Source organism: Passer montanus, unplaced genomic scaffold (assembly GCF_014805655.1).
Source record: "Passer montanus isolate IOZ18808 unplaced genomic scaffold, ASM1480565v1 scaffold44, whole genome shotgun sequence".
Taxonomy (NCBI): Eukaryota; Metazoa; Chordata; class Aves; order Passeriformes; family Passeridae; genus Passer; species Passer montanus.
In genome coordinates this window covers 2,553,104-2,565,956 of record NW_024369262.1, presented here as the reverse complement: position 1 = coordinate 2,565,956, position 12,853 = coordinate 2,553,104, and the positions used below count along the sequence as shown (strand labels likewise).

At 60.7% G+C, this 12,853-nt stretch overlaps 1 protein-coding gene across 1 annotated transcript in view; it reads left to right on the top strand.

Moving 5' to 3' along the window:
• The first annotated feature begins 788 nt into the window (after positions 1-788).
• Positions 789-12,853, top strand: part of RTN4RL1 (reticulon 4 receptor like 1) — a 29,136-nt gene continuing 17,071 nt past the window's right edge. The window contains exon 1 of the mRNA XM_039720571.1: positions 789-841. Within this exon, the coding sequence (XP_039576505.1) occupies positions 829-841 (13 nt within the window). The 5' untranslated portion in view covers positions 789-828. The remainder of the gene's footprint in view (positions 842-12,853) is intronic.

Below are 12,853 nucleotides of genomic sequence, written 5' to 3'. Positions count from 1 at the left end.
AGGGGACGATAAAGACCGAGGAGGCACCGGGGATCCCCCGAGGAAAGCGGCGGGGCCGTGGGGACAGCTGCGTTCCCGGGGGGATAACGGGACCCCCGTGGGCACGGGGGAGGAGGCAGGAGGGGCAGTCCGGGGACAGCGGGGACAGCCCGGGGACACCGGGGTGTCTGGAGCGCGGCGGAGAGTGCGGGGACAGCAGGAATCGGGAGACAGAGGGGCCAGCAGAGCCCCCGGTGACCCCGGTGGGGCGGCGGGCACGAGAAGGAGCCGAGGGCACGGTGGGGAGCGGCTGGGGCCGTGCCGGGGCGGCGGGGACAGCGCGGCCAGCCAGACCCGCATCGGACGGCGACACCTCGGCAGGACACGGCGACACGGCGGGCAGAGGGGACCATAAGGGCCCGAGGGGACGGTCCCCGGGGAGCGGCGGGGTCGGTGCGGGACAGCGGGCACAGCCGTGCCCCCGGCAGGCGCGGGGCGGCGCGGCGGAGCCTCGGTGCCATAACGGGGCACCGCGCGTGAACGACGGCGGCAGAGGCGACAACGATGCGCCGCGGGTGACAGCCGGTCCCGGGGGCACCGCAGAGCCCCGGGGGGGCGGCGCTGGGCCAAACCCCCCCGGTGGGGCGGAGGGAGGGCGGCGGCGCGGGGAACGGGAGCAGCGGCACTTTCACGAACTGTCCACGGGAGGCGGGAGAGGCGGCGGCGGCGGCGGAAGGGGGGGCCCGGGGGGGGCTCGCCCAGCCCAGCCCAGCCCCGCCGCCGCGCCCGAGGCTCTGAGCGCCGCCGCCGCCGCCGCCGCCGGGAGACCGCGCCCGCCCCGGCTCCAAGATGCTCCGCCAAGGTGAGCAGCGCACCGGGAGGGCACCGGCTGCCGCGGGCACCGGGGGCAGCGGGGCCGGCCCCGAAGTTTGTCTCCCCGCCGAAGTTGGGGCCGCGCCGCCGGGCGCCCCCCGCCGCCGCCGCGTTACCGGCGCCGCCACCGGGGCTCGGGCACCCCCCGGGGAGCGGCACCGGCGGGAGCGCAGCGCGGCGGGGAGGCGGGGGACCGGGAGGAGCGAAGGGAGGCAGGGCAGGCGGCGGGTCCCGCTGGACCGGGGACGCGGCGGGTCCCGCGGGCACCGGGGTACGGCGGGTCCCGGGGGCGGCGGGCGTGCGGCGGGCGCTGGGGGGGGACGGTCGGTGCTCGTCCCTCAGGGCGAGGGAACGAGAAACGGGGCTCACCGGGGAGCGCGGGGGGTTCGGCGGGGAAGTTGGGGCGAGCCGTCCCGTTCGGCCCCCCCGGCCCCCTCCGAGGAGAATCGCTCCGCTGTGACATCACGCGATTTCCATGGCAACCGCCTGGGACATCATCGGGGAGCTTTGTGACATCACGGCGAGGGGAGCTGCCGGCCCTCCCGGGGGGTCCGGGACGGTGGGGAGCGGGGGGCAGGACCCCCGGCCCCGCTGCACCGGGGCCAGTCCCGGGGAGATGCTGGGGACAGCGGGGCCACGCGGGGGGACCCCGGCCGGACCCCCAGTGCTGTCCCGTGCCCCAGGGAGGGGGTGGCCGTGCAGCCCTCGCCACCAGCGGCACATGCCCCTCTCCGACGAGGCTCGGGCAGTGGTGCCAGTGCTGTGTGTGCAGCCCCTGGCACTGGGGTGCAGCCCCCCGGGCAGGGCAGAGCCCCCCGTGCCACCCCAGAGCCGCTTTTTCCCGCTGGGGGAAATGTCACCTTGCGGCTGCGTGGCCTCGCACTCGGGTGCTCCTTTCTCTGGCTCCCGCCTCAGCTTTGTCTGGTGTATGAACCCAGCCGGGCTGGGTGGCTTGAGAACAAACCCCGAGCCTCCGGAGCAGTCCCGCTTTCCAGGCTGGATTCCCAGCCCTGGTGCAGCCGGCTGGAGGAAAAGCATCATCCAGGCTGGGAAGCCGGGAGCCTGAGGTGGAGGCAGGCAGCGAGGCAGGGTTGGATCCCACCAGGGGTAGCCTGTTAAGGTCAAGATCTACGGCTTTCATTTGTGGAGCTAGAAAAACAAAATGCAAATTGAAGAGCCTGTGGGCTAAAGCAAAACCTATTCTTAAAGTTTTTGTCTTGTTAAGCAAGGAAATAGAGTGCCAAATAGGCTTTGTTAAGTGGCAGTCTAATTAATAATTTAAAATCTTGTAGCTGTCTTTCATTAGAATTTATCTGTACATCAACCACAAAATCAGTCAAACACACTCATTTATAAGTTAATACCGTTCCTGAATAATTCAACAGGCAGTTAGAGGAGGCCTCCACCCTGCCTACAGGTTCTCCCCTCCCTGCTTCACCGTGGCCAGGTGTCCCTGGGCTGGGCGTCCCCGTCCCCAGCGTTTACCCCAAGCAGGGTGTGGAGGGGACATCCCACGCGTGAAGCAAGGTGACAAGGGGACAGCTGCTGCTGGGGCTCCGGGGTGGCTGGTTTTGTCATGGATGGTGGCAACGCAAGGCTGTGCTGGTGGGTGGCACTGCCACCGCCTTCCACGTCCCACTGCCAGGGACATGGCAGGGCTTGAGGCAGCAGGAGCCGTGCCGTGGTTGGCACCTCCAAGGGAGGCAGCTCCGAGGGGACAGCTTCACACGGTGCCACACGCTTTGCAGCAGGATGGCGGCAGCGTGGCCGGGCAAGTGCTGCTCCTCCTGAGGGCATTTTGGGCCTCTTGCACCCTGTGAGCTTCATCCGTGGAGTCACTGGTGGGGTTGAGGGTGGGTTGTGTGCAGTGGGGTGTCGCTGGTGTGGGTGGCAGTGGGTGACAGCGTGGGGTGCAGCTCCATCCCGGGTGAGGGTGTCACAGCCTTGTCAGAGGTGCAGGCAGCCGCAGGCAGGAGTGCGATCCTGGCGATGCAGGGGAAGGAGATTTCCAGGTCAAGGATGACACCAAGGTCATGGGCAGCCACATCCCTGTCCCTTCCATCGCTCATGCCATCGACGGGGCCTCCAGCCTCCATCCCTCCCTGCCAGGGCAGCCGTCAGCGGGCAGGGTGCAGGCGCAGCCTGGGCTGCGGTTCTTGCGCCGGGGAGCCAAGAGCCCAGAAACCTTTCTGCTTATAAAAGTTTAATTTCATAAAGAGCTGATAGGAAGCCACAAGCTCTCTGTGCCCGGTGAAGCAAGGGAGGGGGCCAGGATGTGGCCCAGGCTGTCCCTGTGGTTGGTGGTGCTGGGGGAGCGAGGAGGGCTCGGCAGACGAGACCTGCCTGGAGCTGGGGTCGGAGCCGTGGCTGCTCAGTGACCTGCACTGATGGAGCCCGCCAGGGTCAGAGCCACGGCCACGCTTGGCTGGATGTTATTCCCACTTTTTGCCTAAAATGCCACACCCAGTGCCCTGCAGTCCCATCTGAGTGCTGGAAGCTGTGGGTGACACTCCAGGTGGCCTCGAAGCGCTGCCCTAAAAACATCCGTGAACCTGCTGGGGAGACGTAAAAATATGCATTTTCCAGCGTGATTTCACACCCATCTTTCCCTGAAGCACCTGGCAGTGCTGGAGCCAGAGGCACAGGCCAGCAGCAGGGGCAGTGGGGCTCTGTGGTGTGCAGGATGAGGCCGTGAGTGGGATGACATTGCCTTGGGGCCGGGCAGGAACTTGGGCTGCTGGAAAACTGCTGGAGCACTGATGGGTTTTGACAGCAAGAGCCAAAATCTTGTTTGAAGGCAAAAACCAGGCAGGGAAGTGTGGGAGCCTGGAGGGATGTGATGGTGGCCAGGTGTGACCAGGGCTGTCTCCCACTGGGGTGTCCCCTGCTCCTGCAGAGCTGGCAGAGGCAAAGCCCCCCTCGCAGAGGAGTGACCCAGGACACGGCCACCTGTCCCCTCTATGCCCCACACTGGGGCACCCCTGGGTGACAGTGCCACTCATCCCCACCCCAGGGAGCTGCTCCAGTCTCCCCCAAACAGCCAAAACCTCGGGCTTTGTTTGCAAAGTGCAATTCCAGGGTTCAGCCACGATCAACAGAGGCTCAGGTTATTAAGAGCAGATTATGTTTGCAGAGCACTTTGGTGGAGCAGCAGCAGCACAGGCACACAAACCCCAGCTGTTGTGGCTGTTTGGGTTGGGATGGGTGAGGTGCTGTCCTGGTTCAGAGCCCACTGAAGGAGGCTGAAGTCTGATTTAGGAGCAGAGGCAACAAGTGGGAGGCTGCAGGGACAGCCATGAGGCCAGGAGCAAGGGGGATGCTGGTGGGAATCAGTGAGGAAGAGCTGGGGATCCCTGAGCAGGGCATGGCCTCGGGAGCGCCACTGGGATACAGGAGCATCCGTGTCCTCTCCAGCAAGGCTGCTCTTCCCCTGCTATTTTTGGTGATGCTGCTCAAGCCCAAGGTGGAAAGAGCTGGCTCAGCCTCAGGATCCTGTGCCAGCAGCAGGGCTGGTGCTGTCCTCGCTCCACGTCCCATCTCCCAAATGGAGGAAGCACCAATCCCACCGATCCCCCCGTGCCATCCCTGCGGAGCAGCATCACCATGGAAACCCACAGCCCGGCAATCAGAGGGGGGACACTTTTAGGAGTATTATTTTTACTGATGACAAATGGTGAAGGCTCTCTGCTGACAAAAGGAGACGAGCCCGGCGCTGGGCATCGCCTGTTTTCCCCCTGGCCTTGTCTTTCTCCTGCTTTTGCTGCGGGGGGCCCGTGCTGGTGGGGCAGCCCTGGCCCTGCCCGGGTGTTAAGTGCGGGCAGAGCGAGCAGCAGATGCCGGACGGGAAGATGCGGGGGGCAATCTTCTTTGCACAGATTAGGATTTGGGGGTTATTAAGCGGAAAATGCTCCATTTGGTGTAGAAAGCTCCTTTTCCTTTTGAACAGCATATGTGCCCGCTGGCTGCTTGCTTCCCGGTGGTGTTGGCACAGCGGCTCGGAGCCGGCTCGGCAGCTTGGAGCCCGCCCAGCTTTGGTGAGCAGCTTTTAGGGATGCTCCTGCCTGGGCCGGGAGAGCTGTGACCTCTCTGGTAGCTCACGGTGCCAAAAGCTGGTTCCCCTCTCATGGCCAGCGGGATTTGGCCCTGGCGAGGAGGTGGCACAGCAGGTCCATGGAGGCACAGCACATCCCGAGAGATCCCGTGTGTGGGGAGGTGCTGGAGCCGGAGGGTGTCAGAGGTGCTCCACGTGCTCCCGAAGCGCCGGCCTGGCCGTGGCACGGGGAGGATGCTGCCGCTGTTTTTGGGGAGGGGATTTGGCCGCTGCTGCTCTGGCAGGGCTCCTCTCCTCTCGGAGCAGCCCTGCAAGCGGAGGGGAGGTGCCAGCGGCTCAGCCAGCCCCGTGTGCCGCACTTGGGAACCGCTTTCTATTTTTTTTTTTTTTCCAGCTGCATTTGCACCAGCGTTTGCGTTGGTTTGCTTGGGGAAACCCCATCCCCGTGACCGCGGGACCCCCACGGTGCCACCCGAGGGGTGCCAAGCCCGTCCTTGGGCACGGGGAATGTCACCGGGCTTTTTTTTTTTTAGCCCGAGGTGACCTGGGTGAAGATCTTGTCCGTGAGACCTTCACCCAGCCGGGTGTCCGTGTGCATTTGGTACGTGCTAGCACCGGGCAGATCCCTTCTGATCCCCGCGGGGGGAAGGCAGAGGGGGACAAAAGCCGCATCGGCTGCCAGCTCCTGCCTCCCCGAGCCTCCCTCCTTCCCTCCCCGCTGCCTGCAAATCCGGCATCCCATCGGGTGCTGGATACAGCCACCCTGCGGGAAGCACACCCGAGGCGGCAGAGGGGTCGGGATGATCCCCCCTCGGCAGGGATATGCCGGGGTGTTTGTGCTAACAAGCCCAGCGTATTATAATTTCAATGGAATTTAAAAAACAAAATAGTCCTCAGACAAACGACTCTGCAGTGCCTCTGCCAGGGCCTAAGATCTGCTGCTATCTATTTTTTAATAATTGAGGGTAATAAATATGTATTTCTTTCTCCTTTCTCTCCGTACGCCGCAGCTTGTCAGCTCCCTGCGTCTCTCCTCTGATCAGACCCCATCTTTGCCGCGCGGAGAGGGAAAGAAAGGGGGAAAAAAAAGAAAGAGAGGGGAGAGGGAAAAAAAAAAAAAGATTCTTTAAGCAAAAAGGATTAAAGCCTTGAAAGTAGGTCTGCCCGAGCTACTCGGCTCTTGCTGCTCCCTGCCAGCCGCAGACAGGGCCGGGGGCAAGAGGAGCATCCCCAGGTGGTGGAATCCGTTCCCGCGGGGTGTTTTTGGGTGCAGAGCCCGGCTGGGCAGCGGCAAATCCCCCGGGGCACGGGGCTGGGGCTGGGCAGCGCCGCCGGGTAACTTGGCACACACTGCTCAGAGCCAGCTCTGCTCCGGCGGCAGATATTCCCCGGCTTCTTATTCCCTCTGGTTTTCAGATGGAGATGTTGGCTCGAGGACGTGGAGGGGGTTTGGCAGTGGGGCTGAGCCCGGGCCAGGCTCCGGGACCCCCCCGGTCTCGGGATGCTGGGGCGGAGGAGGCGCTGGTGTGAAGGAGGCGGCTATTTATAGCTTCCCTCGGCTTTTGTTCCTTTTCCAGTAGAGCTCCTCTCGAAATAGAAACAGTGCCGACAGCGCGGCCGCTCCCGGGGCCCAGCCTGGATGCGGGGGGCACCTCCCGGCCCGGGGCTGGGGGATACCCCGAGCTGTGAGATGCTTTTGCCTCGGGCATCCCCCCCCATCCCGCATCCCTCGAGACGGGGCTGGCATGGGATGGGGAGTGGAAGCTGCCCCACTGCTCCCCCCGTGTGCTGGTGATGCCCATCCCGACCCTGAAGGGATGGATGGCTCTGAGGGGAGCATCTCTGTGGGGTGACAGCGCTGGGTGTCCCTTGGGAGAGCAGGTGAATCCCTCGGGAACGCCCTGACACTGTCTGTCCCCGTTTTCCAGCTCAGTCGCTTCCTCTGCTTTTCCCTCCCGGCATCCAACAGCACCCCCTTGCTCCCCCCACCCCCCTCCCCACTCCATCTCTGATCAATATAGCTGGGAAAAACAAAACAAAACAAAGTAAATATTTAATACGATCCAGGGAGCCACAGCGAGCGCTCCCCCCGTCTGTCTCCTCCAGCAGCAGCTCCCCGGCCCTAATGAGCCTGAGTGCAACAGGGATCGATGGCACAGGCAACCTCTGCAGAGGGGTCAGCTCTGCCACATACCCTGTGCTGCTCCGGGGCTCAGGCGTGGCCCCCTGCGCCCCCCAGGGCTGCCCACCCTCCTCATCCTCTTCCTCGTGCCCCGTTTTTCCTCTCTTGTGTCCCCTCTGTGGTTCCAGTTCTGGGAGGGATGAAGGTTCTGCTGCTCCATCACAGCCACGCGGGACATGGGCTGTGGCAGGCGTCAGCTCTGGGCTGGGGGCTTCCTTGGGGTGTGGGATGGGGCGTGTGTAGGGCTGGATCCAACAGGGGATGAGTGGAGCAGATCCCTTATGGACGGAGGTGGGAGCCTTTGGGAGACCCCAAATACAAACAGAGCTGGTGCTGGCTTTTTAACCAGAGCCAAGACAGTGTCCCTGTTTGTGGTGGGACCAGCTGTGCCTCCTCCTCCTCCTCCTCCTCAGCCTCTCACCCCCTCAGCCGCATCCCCTGCTGTCCTCCAGAGACCCAGGTGCTGACAGAGTTTGGGAAGCACCAGTGCCAGGTGACTGGCAGGCTGGTGCTGGCAATGCCAGCGCAGGACCTGCCTCATTGCACTCTAGCTCTGCACGTTTTCTGAGTTTGGATGGTTCCCTGTCACTCCAACACCAACGGAGCTGCCAGATTTCCTGTCCCCCTGACCCAGTCCCCACTGTGCCCACCGGCCTGCTCCATAGGTGTAGGAGAGGGAGCAAGCTTTGCCCCCAGCCAGGAGCTGTGCATCCCCACGCAGCCTCATCCTGCCCTGGTGCCCCAGCAGGAGCAGAGGTGGCACACAGGAGGCAGAACACCAGGCTGTGCTGCTCTGCCACCACAAGGCTTTGCAAATTGTTTTTCCGTGGAAAAGTCAGTTGTCCTTGGTAACACCTGGGATGAACCCAGAGCTGAATTCCACCCCTGGGATGTGATGAGGGCGATGCCCACCCTGCCTGGTGCCCCTCACCCAGCGCTGCAAAGCCTCAGCCAGGCCGTGCCTGGGGATGGGAACTGCATTTACAGCTGGAAAACAACCCGGCGTGCCCCGAGCACGGGGCTGGGAATGTGCATCTCCTGCCTCCCAGGTGCTGCTGCTGAGCATCCTCCTGCAGCCGGGGTCTCCAGCAGGCAGAGGCTGCAGAGGTGCCAGGGCAGGGCTCCCCCTGGGAAGTGCAGCAGCAGGAGCACGGGCTGGGACAGCGGTGCAGGTCCTGCGTCACAGATGCAGCTTGTGGCAAAGTGCCGAGGAAGTTTTGCAGCAGCATTAGAAAATGTTGACATGTTTTTTGAAACAATTTCAGATCTGATATCTGCGCCAGATTGAGTTTGTAACCAGCTTTATTGTTTAAGCCTGCTGGGATTTCATCAAAGGCGTCTGCTGTTTACCCAGAACCATTTCATTGGAGAAAACAGCAAACAGACCTGCATTTCTATCTGATTTCACTTTTTCCTTTTCCTCCTGAATTTAAGTGCTTGTGAAAAGCATGGCTGATAAGGCAGAGCGGTTGGATAAATCCCGAGGACTGGCGGTGGATGCTCCACCAGCTGCTCCAGCTTTATTAATAGACTGAAGGCAGTTGCTGGACCAGCTGCTGGGTGCCAGCCTGGAGCGAGGCACCCGCCTTGGGGGCAGCTGGATGTCCCCAGATGGTTTTGGGATCTCCATCCCAGCAGGCTGAGCCGAGTCATGACTCCTCAAGATGCCCAAGGCTGGGAAGAGGATCCACGCAGAGCTTTTTTAGTGCTTTCAGTGTGAATTCAGATTTAAACTGTGAGGGAGCCAATGCCTGTCCCTCCCCAGGGAGTGACCCCAGCAGGCAATGTGCTCTGTCACTCCCTGACAAGCCGGGCCAAGGCAATGCAGCCTCGGGAGGCAGAGAAGGATGAAGGAGAAACCAAACGAGAAAGGGGCTTGGTGTAAACTGCATCAATCCTTCTCTCACATCCCTGGGGAATCCAGTGGCTGCCAGCCTGGCTCTGTCTTTTGCCCATTGCTGACCTTGGAAACACACTGGGGAGGAGGATTTGGGGCTTGAGACAGGGCCCAAGAGGCTTTTACGAGGAGCTGGCCTGGGGGCTGCAGCCCCCTCTGCCACTGACTGCTTTGTCCAGGCATCTTCCCATGGTGGCATCCTGGTCACCATCACCAGCATTGTCTTCTCCAGGCATCTGCCTCACTTGGGGATGGCCTTGATGGCTGTTCCCACTTTTCCTGGCTTTTGGGACAGACACACAACAGGCTGGGGTTGGTGGAGTACATCCCACTGCCTTTCCTGGAGTCCCTTTGGCATCTCCCAGCTGTCCCCGGTGCTGGCACTCCCTGGGCAGGTTGTGCCAGTGGCACCTTGCTGGCACTCTCAGGACTTGTCCTGCCCATCGATCACACCTGCACGGTGACAATGTAATTTTTATCTCCAGTTGTTTATTTCTCAGACAGAACTACTTGTAAATTCTGAGAAGAATATATTTCCCTGCGCATGACAGACCCAGCACATGGCGATTAATCTGCCCTCTTAAGACCTGAATACAAAAGTGTCCCAATGTCACTCCTAGATGGGGTGTCAAGCCCTGGGGCAGCACTTTGGGGACACGCAGGGACCTGGTGGCAGAACGTGCCCAGGTCCTGGTGACGCTTCCCAAATACTTATTGCACTTCCTACCATCTCCAGTGCTCCCTGGCTGATATTCCAGCTCTCCAGACTCAGGCTCCAGCAGCTCCTCTTTTTGGAAGGTTTATGCAAATAGGCCTTCTTTTTTTTCTTCTTCTTTTTTTTTTTTTTTTTTAATTCCTCGCCGCTGCTGCTCTGCTGTGCCCCAGATAGCAGAAGTGCTGAGGACAGGTGTTTGCGTCAGGTCCTGCGGCACCCGCGTCCCGCCCGGCCGAGGGGAGGAGGGATTGCCGAGGGGATCCCCCGGGGGGAGAGGGGCAGGGAGCCGCCAGCAGAGCCCAGGGATGGAGAGGGGAATCTCCTCTAATGGCTGCACCAGCGGGGATGGGCATTGATGGCAGCGCAGGTCTGCTCCAAGCCCAAGCACGGCTCTGTCCCCAGGACGGGGATTGGGGAGTCAATTTGGGCTCTGCAGCATCCCACAGCCCCGCTGGCAACACCCTCTGTGTCATAAAGCCTCTTATTTACAACGTCCTGCTCGGGAGCATCTGGGAAGCGAAGCGCGTCATTTCCAGGGAGAGCAAAAATGCTGCATATTTCAGTGTCTTTTGAATTTTTTAGGTTTCCCTGAACTGTGCTAATGGGTTGGTGGTGGCGGGGGGGAGGTGAGGGCCCAGCCCAGCTCCCGGCCTGCCTTGCTGCTCCGCCGCGCGGCCATCACTGCATTGCTGCTCTTAAAATATTCAGTGCTGTTGGCCACAATTTCACAGCGGGTCAAAGCGCGCCGAGCCAGCAAGAAGGAGGGAAAGTGTGACAACGAGATTAACCCCGGCCCGGCAGGCCCCGGCCGTGCTCGGCAGGCTGAGCACGATGTGCTGCAGCCACCTCATCCCGGGGGGCCAGCAGAGCGTCCAGAGGGGACACGACACCCAAAATCCCTCTGGTTGCCCAGTGTTGCTGAGTCGGTGGCATCGCCTGCAAGGTGGTGAAGGGACATTGAGAGCATCCAGAGTCCTGCTGGGAGTTCTGAGCATCCTCTCCTTCTCCAAGCTGCTGCAAAACAGGAGCCCGGTGATGCAGTGGGGTGAAGAGCTGAGGATCCCCCCAGTTCTTGGGGATGTTGCTGAGAGCCCTCAGTGTTTTCACCCCGAGAGGTTGTGGTTGGTTCCCAGGCCTTGCACAACCATCAGTTGGTGCAAAGAGTGGAGCAGCGGATTTAGAATGCAAAAGAGCAGCAGCTTGAGCCCTGTTTGCTGACAGGGATTTAGTAATCCTGTAGTCACACCAGAGTTTGCTCTTGGAGTCGCTGGCTGTGGCTGCCAAGCTTTTCTATGAAAACTTCTGAGGCTGGGGGAAGGAGGTGAAGCAAAGCACATGGTCTGTGCCCACCGTGCAAGGGGCATGGTGGGTGGTGTCTGTGGTTCTGTGCAGAGCCTGGGGTGGATAAGGGATGCTGCCACAGGGAGAAGGTGTGTGCCAGGCTCAGGCCTGGGAGCCACGTGTTGTTCAGAAGCTGGAGACCCCCAGGAACCACCTCTTGCACGCTCTTGGGCTGGGATACCCTGCGTGGCCAGGTTGGCTGAGGCTTGCTCTTGTGTCTCCTGCACTTTTCCTTGGGTTCTTGGTCGCGTGCCACGACTTCAGAGCTCACCACCAGCAGCACTGATGGCTGCGCACGCGAGCGGGTGTCACCTGCAGGAAGGGCTGCAGCTGATGGGTGCTCTGCTGGGGTTTTAAGGACACTGTGCTGATTTATCAGGGTGTCTCCAGGGGTCATGGTCATGCCACTGCTCTCCATGGACAAGAGGTGGCTGCTGGGTTGGGTGTTCTGGCAAGGAGTTGGCAGCACTGTGACCATCCAGGCAGCCAACCTGAAGGCAACCAGCCCTGTGGTGACACCTCTGTCACTGCCTCACCCCCACACACACCCATTCATTCCCTAAACCACGCTTCCCAAGGTGCAGGGATGTGTTGGTGCCCCTGCCAGGCTTGGAGCTGGAGCAGCAGTGCCCTCCTTGAGGCAGCCCCGTGGTCGCCCTCCCGCACCCTGTGCCGGCGGCCGGCCAAGCTCTTCTCCCTAATTCTCCTTCATCCCTGTTAATGTACCACCAGATGTTCTCATTATCCATTTAAACATATAATCCTCCCCCGAATCCTGCTAAGCTCCTGGCCTCCCCGATACCTCATGGCAGTGCGTTCCACAGGTTAATTATGCATTTTTAATTAATCACCAAGCAGAGAATGACCCATGAATAAGGGATATGAAGATCCTTCAGCTGGGAATAGTTGGCAAATTGTCCCCAGGCGGGGCCATGCTGGTGTCATGGTCTCCTTGAATAACAAGAGTAGCTCTAGAAATTCCTGGTTTGTGGAGCTGACGTGACTGGAGGTTGTGACAGAGCTGTGCCTGTGTGGATGGGACCCCTCCTGTGCTTCATGTCCCCCTCCAAATGGGAAGGAACCACATCCCCACCAGAGCCGTCTGTGTCCCACCTGGAAGTGATGGAGCAAGCGCAGGGAGGAGGAGGAGTGAGGCAGGGAGGGGGAAAAAAAAATCACATGTTGTTTTAAAAAGGCATTTTTGAGTGAATGCTGAATAGGGTTTGGGAAAATTGCCTTAAAGGCCTGTTCTCTGCAGGGACGGAGCTTTTCATGGAGCAGGAGTATTCTGAAACTTAATTGCACATTTGCACGGGCTAGTGTTTTTATTTCTCTCAGGTCTCCGAGGTGGTCTTTGAAGATTGCTGTCTCTCTGTAATGGTTTTCTTTATCTCAAATAAATTCCGCACACCTGCGAGGTGGAGCTGCTTGAAAGAAATTATGTTGGAATTGGCTCTCGATTTAATAAATCTGCAAATGGAGCCGGGATGCAGAGAGGCGAGGCGGTTGGTGGGGCTGGCTGTGCCTCCTCCCTGCTCCCCGCCTCTCCTCTCCCTTCCCTTCTCCACCAGCCTGCTCCCAGCCTCCCCGTGGGCCGGGAGGAGTGTGGGGCTGAGCAGAGCGAGTCCAGATCCTGCCTTTTCCCCCTGTCAGTCACTGCTGGCACATCTGGGGCACAGACCCCTCTCATGCCCCCCTGGCTGCCTCCTCCAGGAACGTGCAACCCTGGCACAAACCCATCTGTGCTTCCAAAAGCTGCCACTAAGATCCCTGGATCTAAACACTCACTTGATGGAGATAATACTACCAGCGGAA